Source organism: Rhagoletis zephyria, unplaced genomic scaffold (assembly GCF_001687245.7).
Source record: "Rhagoletis zephyria isolate East Lansing unplaced genomic scaffold, Rhagoletis_zephyria_1.1 Rzeph_scaffold_00033, whole genome shotgun sequence".
Taxonomy (NCBI): Eukaryota; Metazoa; Arthropoda; class Insecta; order Diptera; family Tephritidae; genus Rhagoletis; species Rhagoletis zephyria.
This window is the reverse complement of record NW_016157117.1, coordinates 70799-97986: the sequence shown is the minus strand read 5'-3', so window position 1 is coordinate 97986 and position 27188 is coordinate 70799. Positions and strand designations below refer to the sequence as shown.

General features: G+C 33.5%; 1 protein-coding gene across 2 annotated transcripts in view; it reads right to left on the bottom strand.

Moving 5' to 3' along the window:
- Positions 1-8533: 8533 nt before the first annotated feature.
- The window catches only part of nolo (ADAMTS-like no long nerve cord), an 83751-nt gene continuing 65096 nt past the window's right edge, over positions 8534-27188 (bottom strand). For both annotated transcript variants that reach the window (XM_017618117.1, XM_017618126.1), the window contains 4 exons: positions 13427-13909; positions 11163-11534; positions 10893-11043; positions 8534-9632 (listed from right to left, as the gene is read on the bottom strand). In XM_017618117.1, the coding sequence (XP_017473606.1) occupies positions 9508-9632; positions 10893-11043; positions 11163-11534; positions 13427-13909 (1131 nt within the window). In that variant the 3' untranslated portion in view covers positions 8534-9507. The remainder of the gene's footprint in view (positions 9633-10892; positions 11044-11162; positions 11535-13426; positions 13910-27188) is intronic.

The window sequence follows — 27188 nt, the reverse complement described above, 5'->3', positions numbered from 1 at the left end:
TTTTTTTTTGGTTTTAGTTGCAGAAAGCAGCGCCAACTGCCCAGATTTTCGCACATATATGCAAGTTGTATAAAAGCTCAAAGGACTATTGCAATTACCTAATGGCCTTAAGTATACATTTATGTACGCTATGCTGACGGATTTTGTAAAATTGTTTTGTTTTTTTCTTTTTTCTTATGCATTTACTACCACACTTAATGTTAGCGCCTAAGCGTGTGTGAGTTTATGAACAAATGTTCATACTTACATCTGTCACAGAAAGCCTATGTCAAAGGCAGTTCCTTGGAACTTTTTTCGTGACTGGTGAATGCTACACATGAAACATACATATGGCGTGATCCAAGAACAAAATGTTGTTTTAAGGATTTATAAATGTTAGCCAACATTGAAAATTTAGTTAAATTAATGTTGTGAAGATTTTTAAGTTTTGCCCGCAAGTACGGGCTAAGCAAAATAATTGAAAATTTTGTAATTTCTATATATACTTCCACTCTAGGTTGAAAAACACGAAAAAGGATTTTCTTAAAAATTAGGGGGTTACACCATTCTGACGGTCTAAAAAGTTGGTAAATTTTTTTTTCTGACGCAGATATGAAATTTCTAAAGAAAAAAAAAACTATTTCAGAGATGTCACATATCTAAGAATAATTTCCAAAAAATTATAAAATGACGGAGATATGAGTTATCCATAAGCGCACTCTTTTTAAGATGGCGTACAAAATTTCTGAATCGAGCATCTTCTGAAAATTAAAAAAAAAAAATTATTTCTTATTTATGATGGTAGTAGCTATGGCAATACGTAGAAAAAAAAATAATCTTTAATTTTTTTTTGCAAAAATGCCAGCGGTTTGAAGAAAAATTTCTAATTTCTGATAAAGATGTTTAGTTAAGTATTCATAACTTAATAACGGGACATCCAAACAAAACTAAACAATGTTATAAAGAATTTGTGGTAAAAATTTCAGCCAAATCGATCTTTGAAAAAAGTAATTAAAAAAAAAACACACAAAAGAAGAAATGTACTACCCTTCTCCCACTCCCACTTCCAACTGCTACCCATAAGTTTGAATTTCGAAATGGGAAAGCGCTCAAAATATTCTTAAGGGTATGGTGTAACCACTTAAATAAGAATTGTAGGCGCTCGAAGTGTTACCAATAAAAAATGCTATAGTTTAGTCTAGTTTTATTGTTCAAATGTGGTCTGGCGGTCTTTCGTCCCAGTGGTGACGAAGAGCAAGCTGCAAGGCGTTGACAGGTTCATATATTTTATTTGCTATTTTGGTCGCGAGAATGGACTACGTGGCAAAATCTATTGGGTTTAAGTCCGGTGAATATGGTGGCCATTGTGGCGAAGTAATGAAGCTGGGAAGATTTTTTCTAAAAAAACGTTGGATTTCGCGAGCTTTGTGCGACGATACCGGGTCTTGTTGAAACGTAAAATAATTTCTACCGAATTGTTTTCGGGAGCAAGGTAATAAAGCGGCCTTAAAAAATCTTTTCACGGTAGGTTAGTTGATTTACCTTCACGCCTTGCTTAATACTAAATATCACTAGACCACATTCGTGCACAATGTGAAGTAATCCCGGACAGACAAAATAAACAGCAAATTATAGCATTTTTAATAGGTCACAAAAGCCAAGAGAGCCAACAAGCACAAAAAGAAAACTGCCAATACTGAGGATTTAAAGAGGACGCTATTTAAGTGGCCTTCACTGTATTTTGTATGAAAAATGGCAGAAGCTTAATTTTGCAAATACTGGGCCGTATGCATAAAAACTAAGAAATTGCTTTTTTTTTCTAAAATTTCATACGTTTCACTTAAATTTATTTGAACGAATCGAGTAAAAGGTCTGAAATTTTAAGAAAAAGCGTTTGATTAAATTTTATTCATACGGCTCACTGTTTCTTACATTTTGTCCAATATTCCTAAACCTTACTTTACGGCTCTCACGAAAAATTACTAGAAATATTTTTCATAATTTCTGTTGCTTAAAAAAACTAATGTTGCTGTAAATTTTCTTGAAGAAATAAATATGTATAGCAGCATTTTTTTCTTGAGAGCTGTAAATTGATTTAAGGCCTGTCTGCTGCTCTCACGAATAAGTAAAAATTCATATAAAATGGCGCACAAGAAATGGAAAAGAAATTTTCTTTTATCAAAAATTGTTGTATAAGTTAAAACTCACAAGAAAAAATCATTTTATATTTATTTCTTAAAAAAATTTACAGCAATAGTCAAAGTACTTTTTCCAGCAACCGAAATAATGAAAAATATTTCTTCCGATTTTTCTTAAAAATCGCAGATAGCCCGTTAAGGAATTCTGATAGAAGAAAATTTCGTTTTTTTTTGTTTTTAATTTCTTTAGAGCTATACGTATAGGTGGAAAGCTATAATTTGATTTTTTCGTGAAAAGTTTTTAATTTTTGGTCTTTTCAAGATTAATCATATATGTGTATTTTCTATAGACGATTCGGCCTGGAATAAGCCACAAACATACATATGCATACATACATATGTACCACGAGGTGATGAACACATATAGGAATTAATGTAAATATGTAAACCACTCAATTATAAAGAAGCTATATAATAACGAGATTTTATCCGCTTATGGAATTTTTAAGCCTATATGTATGTATATAGGGAATTCATAATTTTTAAATGTTTTAATTTCAATTTTCACTCGCATGCGCGTAATAATCTTCTTTGCAGTACTGAACTTAATAAGACTACGGCGCTGCATTCGTTTGATTAAGCCGTTTTCATTTCATTTTAATTAAATTACTTAATTACGTTTAACTGCACTCATTTGATCGTTATAAGCATGCATGTTTATATAGAAGCACACGTTCATATGTACATTAGGATGGTCCACATTAAAGTAAAGTCGGCATTTTAATGGCGGCCAAAGACCGAACATAACAGTTATTGATGAAAACTGTCACCATGAGGGAAATGTTCTACAACTAAGTGATACATACCAATCGATTTCTTTTTTCACCGATACCCAAATTTGAAAACAAATTTTTATTTGCAAAATTAAAAAAATAACAATTCTTTTACTTATGAAAGTCATCGATAAAAATCAGTCAGTGACTTTTACTTTTAAAAGTCATCAATATAAATCAGTCACCGACTTTTATTTTTTAAATCATTCGTATAAAAGTCATTAACATTTTTAGCAGTTAAAAAAAAAAGTGTTGGGAAAGAAAAGTTACTGCGACTGGTTTAAAAAATAAGGGACAGTGACTGAGAAATTGTTATCTGAGATATATAATTTAAAAATCAAAAATAACTGTTATTTGCAATTATTTAGATAAAAGTCAAAAAATAATTGCTATTTTGGATTTATAAAGTAAAAGTCAGAAATATCGGTTATTTAAGGAGTAATTAAATAAAAGTAAAAAAATAATAATTATTAAAGAGCGATTTTTTTAATAAAGATTGTAACTGTTACGGTCGCTGGTGGCGGCATTAAAATTCCGACTATACTTTTTCACGTTCATTTTTGGACCGGCCTAATATGTACTTGCATACATACAAACATATATTTATGCAACTAATTGCAATTATGCTTTAACGTCTTTTCTGGGAATTTTTTGAATTTCATTTTTTCAGTTGCATTTTTTTTTACATTCGGCTGTTTTCGTTGCACATTTCCGTCTGTTGTTTTACATTACGCAGTCCGGTTGTTATGCAAATCCTTTGAGCAGTACAAAAGCACCACTTAGATGCATACATACATACCTACACAGTTAATTGTTTCACATTTTATTATTATTACATATTACATATTTTCTTATTTTGCGATTTTTTGAAGTTTTTTTTTATGTTTTTCTCACACTTTTCACACACTCCTACTAATAAGTAGCTACCTACAAACATACATACATATATGCATTAAAATTTTAATGCATTTTTTGTTTAATTTTAATTCAAGTATTGTTACTTTGTGTCTGCAGTATTTCTGTGTATTGTTTGCATATTTCATTATCATGCATTGTTCTAGAGTGAGTACACACTTGCTTTTGTGTAGTACTTATGTACATACATACATACAAATACATACATATATACTTATTTAATCATTTATTAAAACAATAACTTTTTAGTAGCTATATACATACAAACATACCGAGCCCTAACCGCCAAAATAACGTAAGCGACATTTTTTTCCAAATTTCCTTTTTGATGAAGAAATATTCCTAGAGCATCTAGATACATTTCTGCATCAAAAAGAAAATTTTGAAAAAATTGTCGCTTACGTTATTTTGGCGGTTAGGGCTCGATACATACAAATAAGCTTATTTATTTATTTATGACTACCTGGTAGTTTGTATTATCTAACTTTTAATTCGTTGAGCTTGAAAAGGTTTTCCGATTAAATACATAATTTAAATAATATACATACATATGTATCTAATACTTGAAGTGCATAGCTTTTACGTACCTATATATGGGGCGTTCCATACCAAAACGGATGGGGTTCACACCTCATGTGTTTGATTTGTTTAAAATTTTTAGGGTTGATGCATAAGCATAAATAAACATTTATTTATCGATTATCGATTTAATAGTTTTCAAAATATCTCAAGAACGGGACGAGGAAAAAAAATACCACACATCAAAATTCTCTATGAAAAGATATATTAAAAAAATTTTTTTCTTGAAAAATTAGTTTTTGAAAATATGCCATATCAAAAAAAAATTTAAAAAATCACAATCGTAGCTCTGAGTATTGCGCAATATGGGGTGCACTCAAGAATAGTTTCAGTTATGAATGTTTTGTTACGCCAAAGTTGAGTAAAATGAGTACATTACAAATAAAAAAATTTTTTTGTTAGAATTTTTTTGAGTATGCAGTTTTGTAGTTTTGTTTTGTAAATTTTAGTAAAATTAAGTGCAAGTTTTAAGAGATTGCAAAACGGTTTTGCGAATTTTGTTCCATAAGAAAAAAATGCAAAAAGCCGTCCGCATAAAAAATATTAAAAATCAACGCAATTTTGCAGTAGCTTGAAACTTGCACTAAAATTTAATGGGCTACAAACTGCATGATCATAAAAATTCTAAAAAAAATTAAATAAATTAGTATGTTTGTAAACTACTTAAATCATAACTCAAATTATTGTAGAGTGCACGCCATAATGCTATACTTAAATATTGCGCAATACTCAGAGCTACCATTGTGATTTTTTTTAATATTTTTTTTGAGACAGCATCTTTTCAAAAACTAATTTTTTTATATAAAAAAATGAGTATGTGAAAAATTTTTCAAGATTTTTTTTTCTTTTTAAACATTTCTTTTCATAGAGAATTTTGATGTGTGTATGTGTAATTTTTTTCAAATTCTATCCTCGCCCCGTTCTCGAGATATTTGGAAAACTATTAAATCGATTTTTTTGTTGTTTTGTTTTTTGGTTTGGTGCTGTAAAGTTTTGAAAAATGTATTAATTGAGCTGAAATTTCATATTTATTTATTATTTATGTTTACGCATTAACCCTAAAAATTTGAAACAAATCGAACACATGAAGTGTGAATCCCGTCCGTTTTGGTATTGAACGACCCATATATGTATATACATATGTACATAAAAATATATGTATGTCTATACATACACAAATATATAAAAAAGGAAAATGTATTTTGTCCTGCGGTTACTTTCAATTTTCATTGAATGCTGTTATGTAATTCCATTTTTTTGATTAATAATTTCTCAATTTAGAAAATCAAAGTACATACATACATATTCCTTAAGTGAAAGGATCAAAAATTAATATCGATTTCATTCACTTTCGCCTTGTGGAACTTTTGCTCCAACGAACTTAAAAAAACTTAAAAAATAATATACACTTAAGTATTATTACTTTTTAAAGTTACTTTCACTTAAAATAAGCTAAAGTATGCGCAATTTTTCTTCGTATAAATAATTATATTTACATAAGAATGCACAAACAATTCGTATTCACGCATTTACCAGTGCATGCGTGCATACAGTGGCGCGCAAACAAATAGGCACGCGATATGTATTTATTTTAAAAAGTTTTGTTTTGTTTGATTTAATGTTTATTACCTTTTTTATGAAAATAAAGCTCACTATTTAACAAAAACCATACAAGTCCGAATTGCAAACTTTTGTTAAAAATTGGGAAAATTCGACAAAGTTTCCAACTTTTTAATCAGGATTTTTCGAAACAAAATTTGGTATGTAGTTTTGTGGCCCATTCAATTTTTGTAAAAAAATTGCAAGTTTTAACTAGCTACCAATGAGATTTGACATTTTTTTTGCTTCCATGTAAAGCATATTTGACAATTTGTTTTATATGGAGGAAAATGCACACACCGTTAGCAAAGCAAAAATGTCAAAAATTAACGGTAAGTCCTAGCAAACTTTAAACTTGCATTTTGTCGTATAAATATATACATACATACATACTAGGGCGGATCGAAAATCTAATTTTTCTCAAATCCCTTGGTAATAGTGAAAATATATTGTGTCATGAAGTCAAAAACAAGCTTGCAAAATATTAGTATTTTATTTTAATTGTAAGAGCCCGCGCATCTACCGCCAAGTGACCCACAGCAAACTAGTCGAATAAGACCAATTCATGTTGAAAATTCTGGGTTCAGCAAAAAGGGTTGGTGCATATTATTAGACAATGAATCCGTTAACGCAAAATATAAACTCAAATATCATTTCTAGCTGGTTCCAAATACTCTAATCTTTTTTAATATTAGCTATAGTTTGCGAACTTTTGCAAATTTAGGAACAATTTCGGTAGTTCTAATAGAAAAGCCATTATTTTCCATCATCGTGGAAAAATTTTGTTTATGCAAATGAGTATGGAAACATTGAACAGGCCCAACTTCTAGAAACACTAATTAGTTTATTTATGTTTATGCGTACAATATAAAAATTGCAAATATAGGAAAATTACAAAAAATTTTGTTAATTTTTTATTTTTTTTTTTAACAATTAGTTTATAATCTGAACGATTTTCATCATATTATTATCATAAATCAGTAACAGTAAGTCTCGCCTTCAATTTGGTAATTACTACGTACCGGTCGAGTAACATTTACCAAAGTTATATCGAAAAACTTAAGTGAATCTCCAGTTTTTTTTTTAACAATTCTTTTCAATTGGATAAATAACTTTTCAATAAAAGAACCGGATTACAGAAAAGTGTGCCAGGGAGTGACTTTTTTCGTTCAAGCTGAATGCAAAGCAATATCGTCCATCTCACTTTTTTTTTATTTTTCACTTGGTTGCTGAAGTAATGAAGAATTGAAATTTCATAAGAGAAAATTATAGTGTTTGTTATTTTTATCTTAATTACTTAAAAACTTGTAGACTTATTGAAAAATGATAAATGTACGTAAGATACTAAATTTAATAACCCTTAATTTGATATATCGTCTTGTTTATAACAATTAACGCATTCCATAAATATTACAAGCCAAAGTTTCATTTTCAAAATTCACACACTTTGATTCAATTGCGCGGGCTAAAGATAAGTTGTAAATTTGTCGTTCGTGGCCAATAACAATTGGCTTAGACCTAAGACATCATAATATTACTATTACAATACGGTCAAATGCCTTTTATTTTCCCCCCATACAAAATCGACCCAGTCTAATACATACATATGTATGTATGTATGCATGCGTGTATGAATATATCCATAGCTCTCTCGGAAACGGCTGTAACGATTTTGAATACTCGTATAGGGTTGCCACCTATTTGAAATTAGTTACAAATTAAATAAACCATCATATATGTACCCATAAAAATGGAAATTATTTAAAAAAAACGCAAATCGGAAATATTTTTGAACAGGTTTGCCACCTATTTTCAATTGTATATTTATTTAATTTGTTGTTTAGAAAATAATGGTGAAATTTTACTATTTACGGATACTTAAAAAATGTTCTTAAACAATTCTAACTAAGTGTTATCCCTTGGGATATTAGTGTAAGGTTGCCACTTACTTACGATTCTACAAAATTTAACTAAAACACCGCAATATTGATATAAAATGAGGGATAGTTTTGAGCACTTTAGTCCGAAATTATTTTTGATCAGTGTTGCCACATTTAGTTTTTGTAATACAAATTTGAGTATAATTAATTTCAGTGAGTGTTTTTTGTATGTATACACAGTACATATACGCTCCAGATATGGACTCTTACTCCCAGCGTATTTCTAAATAGGGTTTCCACCTAATTTTCAATGTAGGAAATTTACTTACTTTGTAAGATATCGGAGGCCAAATTTTTTTTGAATTTATATCCAAAATATACTTTTTAAACCTATCCAAATGGCCAATATTTGATACCCAAAACTCGAAAGCTTTAAAAGTATATGCAAAGCTCGGTCAAACATGGTACTTCTACTAAAATGGGTTACAAAACTGCCTACCCAGAATTTTTTTTATTTTTAATCTGTATAAAAAGTTGGAAATCTTCTACAATTTTCAAATTTTGAATTATTAACTTGATTTTTGTTATATAGAGAGCTATACTTTTACCAAAAAGCAATTAAAATTAAATAAAAAGAAAAAAGCAGACAAACCTTGTTAAAATGTCGCGCCCCTATTTGGTGGCCTGCCACCGTATATGTTGACATTAATACATATAGTATATAACTGTATATTTAATTTAAAGTGCATTCATCTCATTTATTTGCTTTTCACTTTTTGTATAGAATTTTTTCTATTATGTAGTTATATATGCATTCTTTGTTGTTATGCGTGTAGTATGTATGAGATGCCTTTTTGTGTATGTGTATATGTGGTCTTTTGTTGTCTTGCCTGCTCGCCTATTTACGCTGCGTTATTTGCTCTTTCACTACGTTCATTTGTTCGTTTTTGTTCTGCTGTTTTATTGTTGTTATTACTAAGGTATTTATGCACTTATGTAAATATGTTTTTGTTTTATTTTGTATATTCATATAAAGTGTCCTTAGTTAGTTTCATTTGAATTGGCTTTCATTTATTTAGTTGCGCGCTCTGTATGCATTCAATTTATTTATTGCTATTTATAATAAATAGATTATTTTGTAGTAATTTGCTTGTCTGCCATTGCTGCCAAACCATTCGCTTCAATTAGTTTTTGGTTTGCATACAAGGTTTTCGTATTTTTTTTTAATTAATGACCCCCTCTTCGGTTTTACGAATCGCTATGAAGTCTCCTTTAATCCTATCACTATTTATTATGATTACTTTATCTTACTTTTGTGTTTTGTGTTTTGTGGTAGTTGTAGTGGTCGAACGCTGACTCGTTTCCTTCCTCTTTCGTGATTTTCGCGATGAATGCTGCTGACTTATTTTTATTTCATTTTTATATTTTTTTGTGGTGTTGTGTGAGTTTGTTTTTGTAACTCCTGATGCTTTAGCTTTGCTACTACACCAACGAGTTCTCTTTTTTTTTACCGATCTCTACCTCACACACAGCCATAGCCGCAAACTTTATCGCTTACAGCTTTTTCCAATAATAGAGTTGTCGTTAATTGTAGTAAGCATTGAATTTGCAAGATTTACAACATTTCTCTTGGTAACGATGTAATCGACATAAACCCATCGAGCGTACATTGCGGCAATATCGTGAAGTGTCCTTGCATTGATCAAAAGCTGAAGAATAGAAATTAAATAGAAATGAATTTACGAGTATACAAAAAGAGTCTGACTTTCACCTTGCATTTTATATACAAAAGTTCGTCGGAAATTGTATACTATAACTCAAGCATAAGTGGAATTTTACAGACCTTTAAAAAAAAAAAGGAAATTAATATTTGTTGCTTTGTGTTTGACCTTACTCCTTGTGGAGTAACGACAGTTGACTTTCTTTATGAAATGCTTTTTTGTGGCAGAAAACCGTTCAGAGATATGTATGTCATTGCCTACCATTCTTGCTTGGACTAAGCATAACTAGAAGCCCGGGCCGTGGTGAGTGAAAATACGCACGTATAACTTACTCCGTTACTGCAACGGCCGAATCTTAATTAATATCTTATACGAAAAGTACTTCTACATTTTGAAGGAAATATCCTTAAGAGCTTCTGTGGCACAAAGTGGTAAATCAAATACATGTGTAGTCAAAATCAGCATGGGATTTCGGTTATTTTTTCGGTGCTTCTGAGACCACTTTTCGACTCTTGCTCAACCGTTTTTCGAGTCTTTTGGAATCGAGTTTCGGTTCTGCTGGAACCGCTTTACGGCTCTTTTGGAATCGAGTTTCGGTTCCGTTAGACGCTTTTGTAGGTTCTCTAAATGACGCGGTCTCGGTCGGCTCCTCGGTTCTGTGCATTACTAAGGTAGTTCGATTCGAATCGCAAGCTATCAATAATTTCAAGAAAACGGTGCGAATCGTCCGTAAATATGTCGAGTTTGCTAAGTGAGCGTTTACGCGTAGTTCAAAGAATCGCACTAATTTCCGTACCTGTTCAAGTAATTACCCATATCTTTTACCATTTAATTTTTTCGCTTTGATCAATATTTTACTGTGCCTGAGCTCTAATCTGTTAGTATGTGGTCCTTCCTACTACAAATAAAGAAGGCCTCAAAAACTTGGGGTATTGTCCCCGCTACCTTTCTGGTAAATCTATCCAATATATTATTTACCTCTATGACATTATGGCTCGAGACACTGTGGTGATATACAAGTGAAGAAGTAACACGCCTAGACAATTGCTGTAGTCTATCAAACTAGACTTATTTTATAATGCCTAACTGTTCTTAATCTCACTGTCAGAAGCCAACCTTTCTATAGCTCGAAAGGTGCGTTAGATTCCCTAAATTGATAACATAACGTTCGTAGTTAAAAATGTTAACTCAATAATTCATTTACTTTCAGTTTCAAAAAACGATTAAAAAGTGAAAATTGTTACTCACACTTCGTATAGCAGGGCGGACTCTTGCACACTTTCATTACCGCAGGACGCGGCTGATGGCGACACGCATTGCCCGCCGGTCGTCGTGTGCCATACCAAACACACTGTAAAATGCGGTATTTAATTCCCTGGCGACCGCATTGCGCATTACACTGCAACATTGTGACGAAAAAAAGAAGCGATATACATACATAAGTAAATAGAATTAAATTCAAGTGAAAACGGACAATGTAACCGCATTGGATGCGATGCTATGCACTGTGTTACTTACCTCCGACCATGGCTCCACACGCCAAACACCCTTACAACGTTCACTATAGCACTCCTGTCGACTAATGGGACGCTGTGACACACTGCAGGCGTCCGTTGCCTCTGTGCCATTCGCATAGCGACACTTGACTTCACGCTTTTGTATGGCTGTATTGCGACCGAAGCAACGTGCACGCTGACACAATGTCCACTCGCCAGCCTGCCAACGGGCACACTCCTCCTGGCCGCACACTTCGAACGTGTCAGGAATGCTCAGGCCATAATCGGCGCAGTACGCGTTGTCAACCACCTCGATGTCGGCCTCGACATGCGACTCCAAAGCGTTGTTGGTGGGCGTGTGATGGCGTAAACGTACACAAGTGATTGAGCGACGCTGTGGAGTACAAACGAGAAAGATATCATAAACCAAAATTGTTGGATTAAATCAAATATTTGTATGCAGCATGGAAAATTTGTAAGGCTAATCGATGGATTTATTGCTGTACAAATAACAAACTGGTTACTCATACGCCATGTAGGCCGAATGCAGCTGCATAGTTCAACAAGAAAAATATGCTGACTCGGCGAGCGGGAAATGCAACGAATGCAATTCAGTTGAACGTGACAAAAATGATGGACACTCCATAAGACTGATATTGCGACAATTGGTAAGCCAATACAAACGTCAACTTGTTGGGCTCCTTGGCAGGCAAGCACAGTGCACATTGGGGCTGAATTCGTAAAAAGCGATAAAAGTAATTGATGTGATCTCCAAACATATAGCTTATGGAAAAGAAGACCAGAGCTACGTTAAAGATGACCGTATCGCCATTCTGTTGTCTGAAGTCTACCGAATAAAAAAAAAACGAGGTCGGTTCTGAGTTTATCCATAATCATATCGAAAATCTATAAATGTATCGAGAAAGATATCAATACTGATTTTTATATATATCGAAAGCACTGTAGACAAATATATCGATACAAATTTATATAAATATATCGATAGCCCGAATAAAAAGTGGACGAAAACGGTTACGGTTACGAGTCAGATGCATTTTTTTTTAAATAATCTAAAAAAATTATTAACGATTACAAAAAAGATATCAATAATTATTTCGATAATGTACTAGTAAGAATGGCAAATGTAGATGACGCTACGACATAGTTATCGATGATTTCGAAAGTTGTAAAATACATCAATTACCATAAATGATTTCGATATATATATCGATATAAATAGCTGTAAAAATTTCGATAAATATATTGACAACGAATTTCGTGCCAAATATGTAAAGATTTTGATAAATATACCGAGAAAGGTTTCGATAAAAACATACATAAATCTATATATCATTAATGAACGCGGGTAGAAAGACAATGACATCGTTTAATTTATCCACAACGAATTGGATATGGATGAATTTGTAAAAAAAAACTTAAAACTTTACTTTTGAAGGTCATTCTAAAGATCTGATTGAATGAAAAATAAGCTTGGCTTCAAAACCGTCGTTCTTTAAAATTTTTGAATTTTTTTTTTCTTTTTTGACCTAAAAACATGCAATGAACTTACACATTCTTTTTTCGCGGCCATGGAAGTGGTTCCCTAGAAGACAGCAAAAAAATGTTTTATAACTTTTTAAAAAGTGCAACCTACTTTTGAAGGTAATATTAAATGTCAGGGCAATTCTTCTACCCAACGAGACTGAATTTTGCTGAATTCTCAATTTCAAAAGTTGTAAATCATCGTTACATTTATTTCGCCATCTCTTTTCATTTTCGTGATATTTAATTTTATCTCTTTTTTCTAAAACAGAACACTTAGCCCTTAGACTTGATCAAAAAATCGGTTAATTTTCTTCTAATTTTTGTAGCACTACGGTTATTTTTTTAGTGGGCATCGAAATATTTATTTTATCAAACAATCAAAGGCTCATAAAATACTTTTGAGAAACTAATTGCTCTTCGGCGGATGATATCAGGAACAGACGAAAAAACGCAACGCCACAAAAGAGTTTTAATAGATTATATTGTAGTCATTCGGTAGACGGCATCAGAAAAATGCGAAGCCATGCAAGTAGGAATAAAAATCAATTTAATTTTTTACAAATGTAACTTTTTTACATCTAGGAAGAAAATTTTTAACGATTTTCATTCGTTTCAACGAAATTTCGTCTGAAAAAATTTGACATTTAATACTTGTCCGTCGTCCCACTGTGCACCACCTAGGCCAGTTTTCAATGTTCCAACCTACAGCAACCTATTGAAATAAAAATGTGCAACACTTACCCGCAAACCTGCGCCGCCCGCAATGCCACACTTCTCCGAACATTCGGACCAGTCACTGATGCGCCATTCGTACGTGACATGATTACCGGGTGCCGCTGTGGCCTCGGCCTCGCCACCCTGCTTCTGCCATCTGGCATGCGGTGAATGTGGTGAGTCGGCCTCATGTGTTGCCTTGCCAAATGTTGTTGTTGTTGCTGCTGTAGTTGTGCTGATGATGGCGCTTATACGGTCTGTTGCTACCTGTGCGTGCCACTCATTGTTGCTGCCATTCATGTCTACCACGGCTGTAAGCGATGATCTAGCCAACGGTTCTGATGATGCTGCAGCTGTTGATGTGAACGCTAGTACATCTTTAGTGTCGATTTGTGGTCGCGCCGGTTCGTCCTGTTCGAAATTTTCCAAATCGATGCCGAATTGTAGACCCTTGTCGAATAGCATGTGATGTCCTCTTGAATTGCCGAATTTCTGTAAAGACCACAAGTGCTGCGGTGGCGAATATGGTGATGTGGTGGTGGCGGTGATGACATGTGTTGGTTGAAGTTGGGGAATAGAAAGAGAAAGCAAAATAGAAAATCGGATTAACATAGTGAGCGTGTAATGTTTTTTTTTTTTTTTTTTTTTGGTAGCAAGGCAGACAGGCAGTTATCGGCTAAAGTAGCGGCAAATTGCCAGTAGCTGAGCTGACTTCTACTTTTGGGTATTAGTCAGCAGCAGCAACAAAGAGCCGAGATATTGTAAAGTGTACGTGGAGCATGCAACAATGTAGGTGTATGTCGGTACATATGTGTTGGTGTAGCATGCAAGTGTCTGCATGCACATAAAACGAGAATCCTTTCAAGCTACTTTCTATCATAGTTGGCTGTTACATGCAAATATATTTCCAAGTGGTTACAGTGGCGGTCAAAAATGGATGAATGGTGTTTCGTTTTTAATAAATATTTACAATGTTCTTCATGCTAAAATTCTTTTGATATTTTTTTATAAAAACATAGTTAATACTTTAACAAAAACTATATAAATCACGCCATCAAACTTTATACAGAATTTAGTAAACTTTCACAAATTTTTATCTAAATTTCGAGCTTTTTAACCACGAGTTTTTAGAATTTTTTTGGCTACAAGTTTGAGCGGCTAAAAAGCTGCATTGATTTTTAAAATAGCGAAATTTAGGAAAACAGGCTTTGAGTTTTTTTAATTTTTTCCACAAATGGTCTTCCGCATATTCTTCCAGAAGAAATTCATTTATTATATGGAAAAAGTGCAAAACGATGTCAAAAAAAAAATGATTAAAATTCTATGCGATTTTTCAGGCGCTCAAAACTTATACTTATTTGACTAGAATTTTATAAGCGTGTTAACTGCATACCCAAAAAATTTAAAAAAATTCTGGCTAAAAACTCGAAATTTGGAGTTTTGAAAAATTGATTTATATAGTTTTTGTTAAAGCATGAACTACATATTTATAAAAAATATCAAAAAAAAAAATTAGCCTGAAAACTATTGTATATTTTAAAAACGAAATACCATTCATCAATTTTTGCCCACCACTGTATATACATATAGCTTTTGTGCTAAGCTGTGGTCGCCCACATTGTAGGTGATTAGTTGACACAGCAGCCGCAGTGTTCCACTTTGTTTGCTGGTCAACCTTTCATTCTACATTCGCCCTTAGATTGCCTATTTTATAAAAAAAAAATTTGGCCTCATGCTCGCCCAGATTACTCATGTTGTAACGCTTCATCTTGTTTTTTATTAGGCTCATCATCATGTATGTACTTTCGTTCTGCCGGTGACCGCAATCGCTTTTTCATTATTTATACCTGCCCTTCTATGCTAGTTCATCGCCTTTTTAACTCCTCATACTTTCCGCACTTCGCACACTCTTGTTACACTGTTCATTTGACATTAATTTTCGAAATTTATCGCATGCCAAATGACCCCGAAAAGTCGTAAGGCCATTTTTTGGGCCATGTCTAACAATATGCACCATCAACGCCCATGACAGCTGAGGTTAACAATAACAACAATAAAATGAAATACAAAAGTTGCATGTTTACAGTGATACCAGCAAAAGTACGTACATACATACATATATAACACAACAACAAATATTATGAGCACCCTGCTGGAAAATTACTAGTTTAAAGTTTTGCATATTAACCGATTACAGCTAGGATTGAATTTGCGGAAATTGCACACTTTTTGAAAGAGAATCGTATTAAGCAAATATAATTTGATTTTACTATGACAGTGAAATATGGGGTTCGTGAAAGATAGTACATCGCAGTGGGAAAAGTAGTAATGCATAACATGCGTGATAAATAATGTAATTCGTTTCTTATAAGTTCTTGATTCCATTACTGTTAGCTATGTAATCAGCATTCTAATGTAATCAAAAAGTCCCAAAAATATTCATATTAATTAACATTCATTCCTCGTTACTAGGTAATGCAAAAATGAATGCCCCATTTTACCTAGGACATCGCCCCACTGTGGGCATTTTCGATTGTGAAAAGGGCTGTTTTACTGATTATTATTTTTTTTTTGATAACTATACATTCCATTTTCCCACTGGGATATTATGTTGAAATATAGTGAAATGTACAATAACAATATTTACTTATTTATATTTATTCAATTAAATTAAGTCAAATGAATAACAATTCTTACCGACTATAGCCAAACAGCTTAAATACTAGTTGAAGTGATTGTAAAGTAAAGTACGGATTGTTCCGTGGTAACTCCTTGTATTGGAAGGATAAGGTACCATCTTTAATATATATATTCTTAGATTTCGAAAATCCTAAATAGAATAGTGGATCGCGCCGAAGGCTGTGTAAAGACACATTGAGAGATACTCTTTCTAAGAGGGATCAATTGCACCTATCAAACCATTGACGAGAAAATTACCGGAAAGGTAAGCACTTCCACTATTTATGCAAAGATTTTAGATGCAAAAGGTGGCAACGCGCCTCGTAAGAGGGCACGCGGTCACTAAAGTTCAGCTAATGGAGAGCGCATGCGCATGGCCAAGTATAAATCTATGATTACGCGTCTCTCTTCGTCGAAGTTTTTCTTAAACGCATTTTTTTGTAAAATTTTTGTAGTGTTTTTACAGCCTTATTCTGTATCACAAACGATAATCAACACGAACGATTCGTCTGCCGACGACAACATCTCTGATTGTGATTTAAAATCACTGATCACTGATTTTATTACTCTATCGGTTGTCTTCGTCTTGCTTTTCATATATTACGTTGCAATGGCCTCGGTTGCGTTTAAAACGGCAAGAATGATGCCGCCGAACCATATTTGAAACCATTCCTCTGCAGACGAATCGTTCGTGTAGCCTATCGTTCTTGATACGGAATAAGTGTGTTAATTTTACCAGCGAACTCTCCTCCGACGAAATTCGCTGGGCGATTTGATTCTGTTTATACTTTATGGCTAACATAAACAACCTAAAAAGTTTAAAATTTACTACACTTTCTTCATGATTCAGACTAACTCCTCCACGTAAGATAAACTCTAGTCAAGAACTGAATTTAGTTAATATTTTATGATATAAATACAAAATTATGTACTTCAAACAAATCAGACATCTGTGTTGCAAAAAAAAGTATAAAAAACCCTCTGCGCTGTTCTACACTCCACAAATTTGTTCACAGTGCTTGCAAAAAATACCACCTATGCACAAATGATTAATAGGGATTGCAATTTTTATGAACAATTTCGAACGCCACGAAAATAATATTTATATTTACTTAACAAAAACAAAAAAACATTAATATGGTCACCTGCTACGCTAAGAGCACACCCTCTCTCTCTCTCTTTTCTCTTTTACCCTTTATACAAAAAAATATGCAGTTAGTCAATTATGTACAGCCAACCGCCAAAGCGAGCAGAATGGCCTCCATTTCATTTGCAGTTTACTCAACGAGACAAGCGTAGAGCACTCGACTCGATGCGACTCGACTATCCGTACATGATTTTCTGATTTCCCCGGAGAAGACAAATGCCGACAGGCAGGCAGTACCATATACGGGTACATACATATTTACATGCAACATGAGCAGCAGCAACCACTACGAGCGACAGACGGAATAGTTAAAATATGAAAAGGGCCGGAAGGAATACGAGTACAGTTTTGCTATATGCAAATTGCTTGGACTGACTGCTGTTACCGTTGCTGCTGCCATTGCTTTGTTACCGCTTTGCTGCATTTGTTGCATTGTGAAACAATTATGCATGCATTGGGCTCACGCGACCTGCCTATGAATTGGTACCGCTGTTGGCAACCAAAGAGCCAGTGCTGTCGGCATCGATTTTCGCTTTTTTTTTGGAAAATGCTACAGGAAGGTGTATTTACCCATGCTACATTTGTGATACATACATATGTACGGTCGGTAAAAGAGCATTGTACATAGTATGTGACAATGTGACATCCTGTTATGGTATTGTCAACTTCAACGTCAGCATCAAATATTGCCTTATATCATATGTTGTACACATGAGTAAAATGCACCATTTGTTGGCCACATTGTGCTGATGCTGAACAACTGCATCAATACAGAAGCTAGTGACTGCTACTAAACGAACAGGTAATGCTGCAATGGAAATTAACTGCAATTGTGTAATGAAAATGAGCAATCTCTTTACAATTGCAAATTTTTGGCCCATCTCTAGTCAAGCGCAACGTACTTAGTTGCTGCTATTTGGACTAACACGAAATTGCATATGAAACGAAGTCTGCATACGATTGCATGCAAATGGCAAATCGATGTGTTATATTGCACATAAGTATGCGCAAGTGTATGTGTACTCTGGGCACAAAAAGTCGAAATAAGAGGCACATAAATACATACATGTGGATGGTGCTGCATGGTGATTTTTGTTAAATACTTGCAAGGTTTTTAAAGTTAAATTTCTGGCTTTATTTTTTATAAAAGTATTTTAATAAAATATTTTAACTTTTTAATTTGAATTTTTGGGGTATGCAGTTTATAGCCTGTGGAATTTTAGTATAATAAAGTGCATGTTTTAAGCAGCTTAAATATCGCCTTAAAAGTATTTTTGTATGGTTACACCCTCACAAACCTCGTACATATTTAGAAAGTAGGTAAAGTATCGACTTTTTCTTGGGAAGTTAATTTATAATCTTATAACTCGAGTCTACATATTGCTCACTTTCTTCAAAGATGTACTAATTCAATATTTACCTTTCCTTGTCAATTTAACTGAATTAAATTTTTCAAATAGGTGGCAAACCACTTCAAAAATATTTCAGACAGTAAACTTGCTTAAACCTCTTTAATTTAATATCCGTGTTGTAATATCTAATTTATTTTATCAACTTAATTGAACAAACATTTTCAAACAAGTGGCAACCCTCCTCTAAAAAATGTTTGCCAGTAAACTTTCCTAAACCTCTTTAGTTTGATACTTGTAGTGCAATATTTAATTTATATTACCAATTAAATTAATTTAAAATTTTTAAACAGGTGGCAACCTTACACAAAAATATTTTCGGCTATAAGCCTTCTTAAACTGCTTTCTTTCCTAAACCTCTTTAGTTTGATACTCATATTGCAATATTTTATTCATATTACCATTAAATTAATTTACAATTTTCAAACAGGTGGCAACCTTACACAAACATATTTTCGGCTGTAAGCTTAAACTGCTTTCTTTCGACAGCCGTATTACAATGTTTACATCATCTTATCAATTTACTTAAGCTGAAATTTGTATACAGGTGGCAGCTCTCTAATTATTTGTTTCTGTATTTTAAGTTAGACCTCTAGTAAAACAACGGTGTAAACTGCACTCAATTCCAATTACAATTTAATTAATTTTTTTTTTTATTTTTACACTTTTTTCCATATAAACATGAATTTCTTATGGAACAAAGTGCAAAAGGCGGCCAGCAAAAAAAAAATTTAAATAAAGCGAGTTTTAAAACTTATACTTTATGCCTAAAAGTTTCACAATTTTGACGAAAATTTGTTGAATTTTTCTAAGCTCTGTACAATGTTTGATTTACATAAATATATGCTTTTGGTTGAACAAATTTTTGCTTTACAAACTTTGCAAATATTTAAAAAAATCACGCACTCAATTTTGCTGTTGCACATCCTACAACAAAAACTCTGCGAATCAAAATTCTAAAGCTTAAAGAAAATTGAGGAAAATTCAGCAAATTTTATTAAATTTTAGTATACCAAAGTCGAATCCGTTCCGTTGATTTTTGATATTTTTTTTTTTGCTGGCGGTGTTGAGTAGTTTGTTCTGTAAAACGAATTTTCTTTTCTTTTTATAAAAAGGATTTGCCATGAAAAGCATTTTGAATGTTGTTAAAAAATCATTGTTACCAGTCCGACAAGGGGCGCATTTATCACGAATTTTGGTATAAGTCAAAAACGGTTGAAAGGTTAGTGATGTTTTTTTTTTTTTTTTAAAGGAATAAAAGTGGACTTATTTACATTTAACTATTTAATAATACCAGCAACTTATTGTTTCAAATAAAATCGCAAATTTTTTCTACATAATGACCACAAATAATCCACAATAATTGAGTTATATTATTGCTAAATTATGACTCTATTCAAAGTAGTTATAATTTTAAAAGTGTTATAATTTGTCTTAATTCGTCATTGCATACGTACATATGTTTTTTATGTACATATCTAGCCTTAACCGCCAAAATAACGTAAGCGCCATTTTTTTCAAAATTTTCTTTTCGATGCAGAAATACATCTAGATGCCCGAGGAATATTTCTGCATCAAAAATAAAATTTTGAAAAAAATGTTGCTTACGTTATTTTGGCGGTTAGGGCTCGATATATATATATATGTGTTTTAACTCCGCTTAAGCATCATTGAGCACTAAGGCAAATTCAATATGCAACTATCCAAAACTTTCGCCAAATTTGCAAATAAGCAAGCCAAAGTAAATCGGTGTAGTGGACTAAATTTTTCGTTGCAAGTAGATTTTTTGTTTGCCAATTTTTGGCAAACGGCTTAACAGTCATAGCCAAAATACCTTTATAAATTCGTTTCCTTTTTATTATTCGATTTTATCTGTACTTTTTAATGCATTATTTTGTTTTGCCTTTTGTTTCTCTAAATTGCGCCGTTTAAGGTGTTTCTAGAGGCTATTGAAAAAATGTTTCTCTAGGGCGACATCGCTGTGTGTAGTAATAAAACTAAATAGGTATACAGCCAAAATATTAAACTAAACGATAGTAAAAATGAAAAGTGGCAAAAAGACGTTTGGCAACATTAGCAAAACAGCTCATGGCTAATGCTGAACAAGAGAACGAAAAGCTCTATGTTGTTCAATAACCGCCGAAGCATTGGGCCGTATGAATATTAACTACGCAAATTCTTTTTCTTAAAATGTAAGAGCCTTTACTTATGTGTTTTTGAACAAATTCAAAGAGCAATCTTTCTGCGTTCGCTTGATTTTCAAAAGTGGAGTGTCAAATTAAAACGTTTGGCCTGTAGATGTGCAAACTGGTTTTATTTTTTCGAAAAGAGTTGCCACCTGTTGAACAATTAAGTTAAAATTTTTTAATAATCAATACCATCAGATCCGTACCGTTCGTTCGATTTTCAAAAGTTAGGTGTCAAATTAAAGGGCTCAGGCTGTAGATGTGCAATAAGGATTTATTTTTTTTTGAAAAGAGTTACCACCTTTTAAAAACTTATCTATATTCAAATTATCTCAAAAAAATGTATCAATTATTCAAAATGGGTATTAATCGAAATGGTTTTGAAAAGCTTTGTTTCTTAGCTGAACTATAGGAGGGTTGCCACCTTTTTAAAAAATCATATTATGTAAGAGAAATAAGTATCATCATATGGGTGCCGAACGAAAGGGGTTTTAGAAAGTAGTAGTTTGAGAATATTTTGGGGAGGGTTGCCATCTGCTTGAAATGTCGAATTTACTTTACTCATACACAAGTTTACGAAATATCAAAATAAGGATGTCAAACGAAGGAGTGCTAAGAAATCTTTAGTCTCGACGCAAAGAATATTTTTGAGGTGTTGTAAAGGGGTTGCCACCTGTTTAAAAAGTTAATTTCAAATTATTCTATAAGGTAAAGGAATTTAAAAAAAAGGGTATCAAACGAAGATGGTTTGAAAGACTTTTATTTCTGAGCTGTATTTAGCGGGGTTGCCACATGTTTTAAAATTAAAATTCCACCTAATTAATCAGTTTAGAAGATTATTCCATTTAAAAAATAGGATCCGAAACGAACGACGTTTTGTGTGTTAGTCCAAATTTTTCCGAGAAAACATTTTTGCTCGATGGGTATTTAACCGCAATGTACAATAACATTTATATTTTGCAAAACCACGACTTTTGGTACTTGATTCCCAATAAAAAAAAGTTGTATGTGTATCCTACGCAAGACTGAAGTGAAACTTCTTCCTATACTCTGTATATGGGACGTTCCATACCAAAACGGGCAGAGTTCACAATTCATGTGTTTGATTTGTTTCAAATTTCTAAATTTTTAAAAACTTTGCAGCACAAAAACAAAAAAAATCGATTTAATAGTTTTCCAAATATCCCGAGAACGGGGTCAGGAAAAAATTTGAAGAAAAACATACATACACACATCAAAATTCTCTATGAAAGGTGATCTTTTTTAATTTTTTTTCTTGAAAAATGTTCCACATACAAATTTTTTGATAAAAAAACTAGTTTTTGAAAATATGCCATCTCAAAAAAAAACTTAAAAAAATTACAATGGTAGCTCTGAGTATTGCGCAATATTTAAGTATAGTATTAATGCGGTGCACTCTACAATAATTTGAGTCATGATTTTTTTTGCACCGAAGTTGCCTAAAAAGAGCTCATTACAAATTTAAATTTTTTTTTAGAATTTCTTTGAGTATGCAGTCCGGTAGCCCATTTAGTTTTAGTATAACAAAGTGCAAGTTTTAAGCTACTGCAAAATTGTGTTGGTTTTTAATAGTTTTTGCACTGACGGATTTTTGAGCTTTTTTCTTATGGAAGAAAATGCGCAAACCCGTTTTCAAAGAAAAAAAAATAAAATAAAAATTAGCGCCAGTTCTGCAATCGCTTAAAACTTGTACTTGTTATACTAGAATTTAATAAGCTACAAGACTGCGTACTCAAAAAATTCTAAAACATATTTAAAAAATTTGTAATTTTTTAATGTACGCATTTTACTCAACTTCGATGTAAAAAAAATTCATCTCAAATTATTGTAGAGTGCACCCCATAATACTATACTTAAATAGTGCGCAATACTCAGAGCTACCATTGTAATTTTTTTTTGAGATACGCAGAGCCACCATTGTGATTTTTTGAAATGGCATATTTTCAAAAACTAATTTTTTTTTATCAAAAAATTTGTATGCGAAAAAAAAAAAATTAAAAATATTTCTTTTTATAAAAAATATTGATGTGTCTTTAACTGACATAATAGATGTATACTCTAGTATACTTGGAGTCTTCGAAAAATGCACTCACATTCCTTCTACCGATGAGTGGACTGGAAGTAGAACCGGTGAGTTTTTACTCGGTTGAGGCTTGACAAAAGGGTCGGTGGAGGGGTGTTTTGCGAAGGAGCTGTGAATTAGCTGCTTGACCGCGCGATTGCGGCAAATAAGGCAAACATCATCTCTGATAACGAAGCGGTTATCAATGCGTTGGGCGCGCTCAATGTGCACTTGGAGCTGAGAAATATCGCACCTATCTTTCAGTCGCATTTCATTTCTGCATAGTCATACTTCCATATCTATACGATGTTGCAGTATGAAAAGGCATCCTAGACTTGGTCTCACTGTCTGGGTACCTTCGACTATATGCGGACTACTCTTGAATAGCTGGGCCTCAAGGCAGCTTAAAAAGCGCTTCACAAAGGAGCAATATTTGCTTAAAGGTACAATGATTTTAACGAATTTACATTGCACTAATTTTATTGCCGCTCCAATAACATTTACCAGCTTCAGATCAAAAATTAAATCTAATAATTTTTTTTAATTCTGCCTTTGTTCCTTAGGGCAAATTTTCGTTGCTGAATAAATATTTTTTAGCTTTAATGTCTATAGACATTTTGTATGTAAATCTAATACACACATGTATGCATTCGCAAAAAAAAAAACAAACATTTATAACATTATCATTTACGCTTCTCAAAATATTTTGAATAAACCGTAATAAAGCCGTTAAAGCGTGAAAATTAATTAGTGACGAGAATTTAATTGCGCAAATTAAAAATTGTGCAATTTTCACGTTAGTGTTACTTAGCTCGTTTGCATACAAATGCAATTGCTTGCCTATGATAATCAGTTTACACACGGACGCATACGCACCAGACATTGGCAAAGGGTGCTGTTTTTGTGACTTTAAGCCTACTCACGTTAAAAACGGAGGATGAACGAACACCACCGCAAAGCGTGCTGTCTTGCAAATACAGCCACCACAAGTGAACGATGCTTATAACAGCTCATACTGATATTGACTTCGGCAAATCTGTACTCCGAATGATCGTGCACGAAACCAGCAACCGCCGTATTTGATCGACTGCCAAAAGCACGATACTGCTTTGGNAGAGTACAGATTTGCCGAAGTCAATATCAGTATGAGCAGTTATAAGCATCGTTCACTTGTGGTGGCTGTATTTGCAAGACAGCACGCAATGCGCTCGTGTTCAGTCATCCTCTAATTTCGTTTAGGTATCGATACTACTAAGCCAGTCATACAAAGCAGCGGTATTGAATGAGTATGAACAGTTGACGATCAACCAATGCCATTCCCTGATACGCACACACGTACATACTTATATGCACATCAATATTTGCGTGCCTACACTGCAGTGGCTGGCGATGAATCTCATGTGTGTGGAAGCTGGCTGGTTTGGCTGGCTCAATGGTTTACTGAGTGGTTGACTGGATAGCTGACGCTGCTGCTGTTGCCAATCGCATTTTGCCGTACATAGGTTGGCGCGCTTCAATTGCTATGTGTGTCATACGTGTGTATATATGTATGAATATGTATGTAAGTATATGGAGGTGCTCAACAGATAAATACTAGTGGCACTATAGGGGCCCTATGTACCTGACTATGGCTAATACTCTTGCACAGTCATCTGCCGCTTTCCACTTAGTTGGCAGCTAAGCGAAATGCTACCACAGAGCCGGAAGCGAATGTGTTTACATGAGTGTGTGTGTGCGGGTTGCATTTGCATTTGCGAAATTGCGAATTTACACTGTTTTGCATCTGCCATTTGATGTTTACACTTTTACTTCTGCGCTGTTTAGGACAAATTCCATGGACATTTGGCAGTTTTGCGTTACGCCTGGTAAATTTACTTTTGCACTTGGATGGTCGCATTTGCTATCTAAGACATTTGAATGGATATGCAGCTCTCATATTTGTGAATAAAGTTTCTCAAATGTGGAATATCCACAAGGCCTAAACTATAAGAAGATTGGAAGGAGCGTAGAAAAAATTGTTAAATTACATTTTTTCACACTTCCTTCTTCAGTTTTAAAAATGGCATATCTATCCTAAGGTTTGGCAGAAAACAAAAGCCAGGAATGCTCAGAAAATTGCAATTTGTTATTCTAAGGCGTTTGGCCCTAAAATAAGAGAGACTAGAAATTGCAATTTATACCTATAAATTTCTTGAAGATTTTCGCTATTTTAATAACACAGAAAAAAAATTCACACCTATTCTTGGTCAAAATAAGGTCGACTCTAAAGTAAGTTACAGCTTCTTCAGATACCTTTTATCTGTCTAAAAAGTTGCAACTAATTTTAGGGTCGACTTTATTTCGATTATGAATATGCCCCATTTTTTCTCATTTTTGGCCGGAACATACAATTTACATGGTCTTCGAAGGGAGAATTGTTTTAGGGGAAAGTTTCTCATAGCAACAGTATTTACACTCCGAAGTTGGCCTCGGAGGTGCCTGCTCAGAGGTCACCGCTTTGGATAATAGGTTTTTGTTGGAGATTTTTTCTACTTAGACCAGAAATCGAACCTGTACTCTCTTAATCGGTAGTACGTAACTCCAGCAACCCGTCTATCGTATTTATGTACAACGCAATTATTTTAAGTGCTAATTCGAATTTTCAAAACATATTTAACCCTATTGTCGCTCAGCATATTTGTAGGGACCGAAATCCCTTAAATGTAATTAAAAATAGTTTAAAAGGGTCCAAACTGTGGTATATTGTATAATCTGAAATACATATGACTTTATGAAATTAGCACGTAAAATATAAAATACTAAATACAAGTGAGTCCCAGCTCAAAATAATTATGACGATTGCTGTAAACAAGAGATAAAATGAGGTGATTCACATGTAGTACAGTTTTTAACGATTAAATAAGCGATAAATTTTTTGGGACTTTGCGATGCATTGTTTGGTGCTGTGTTATGGCCGAAAAAGTTATCGGCCCTTATTTCTTCGAGAATGAGGATGAAACGCCAGATGGAGCGACTGGCGCACACTGCTAGGCAAACTATGAACTATGGATGGTGGGTCTTATTTGGCCCATCCTGTATAAAGTTAAAATCGAACGTACGTACATGGCGTACGAGTTTTTTTGGCCGCCATATTGCATCCACAATTTCAAAATTAAAAAAAAAAATCAGTTACCATAGTCGTAATCTGAAACCCAAAAACATAAAAAATCGCTATTAATTTATCTTTTTTAGTGTTGGATTCTCCATAGGCACAAACGTTGAAAAGCAAAATCCAACTTATAGTTAGTTGAGATGCTAAATTTAAACCGCCATTTCGAATTTTTAAAAACACACAGCGGCATTTAAAAATATACCCTTTAAACTAATTTTTTCAAAAGGTTTCGAATTGTTTAAATGAAACCGAAAGAGAAGAGATGGGCGGCCCTCTTGGCAAAGGACGTACCATAAATATTTTCATAATTTGGCATAATTAAAATTGCATGATAAGAAAAATCTTGGGTAATTGTTTTTCCAACCACAAACTCAATACGAACTAAATATTTCGGCACTACTTGTCCACCCACAATTGCTAATATCTTTTAAACTATATTAATTAATTAGAGGTTGCAAAAACATAACTTTTTTTTTTGATTCCGTTCAAACTTTTAAAAATACAAGCAATGCCATAGCGTTGGAATTTAACGATATCAACCATGAAAATAGCTATTTTTTGGCACTAATTGCATGAGTCTCATTGCGAGCTTATAAATTGGTCTTTCCATTGCACCACACTTGGTAAGTACACTTACATACATATATACTTCCACTTGCACCACACGGCGTATGAGTAATATTAATTCAGATTGCTTGCACTGCGCGCGTCATGGACGGAGTGAAGCGCCGAGCCAGACAGCATTTTTAATTGAAACAAATGCATTAACACAAGCCAGTGCACACTTTCAGCACACAAACATACCTTCCTGCATATGCATGCATGTAGGTATGTTTATGACCATAGCAATATGCTTAAAATAGCTTACGAGTGGCCACACACAGCTCACTGCAACCTCCGCCCCTACCAACAACTTATGCGCGCTTCGCCATTCAATCATCTCTGCTTGGGATTGCAACACTTTGACACCATGACAGATGCCATCATGCAGTGTCCTATCAGCGGGCACAACTATAACTGCCATAACAACCAAAACTACTGTGATCATAGTAAATACTCAGCTTTTAGCAGCACTTGCAGTTACAGTCACAGTCGCCGTAGTTGGCAAAAGTGGTTGGTGTAGCTTTCGCGCTC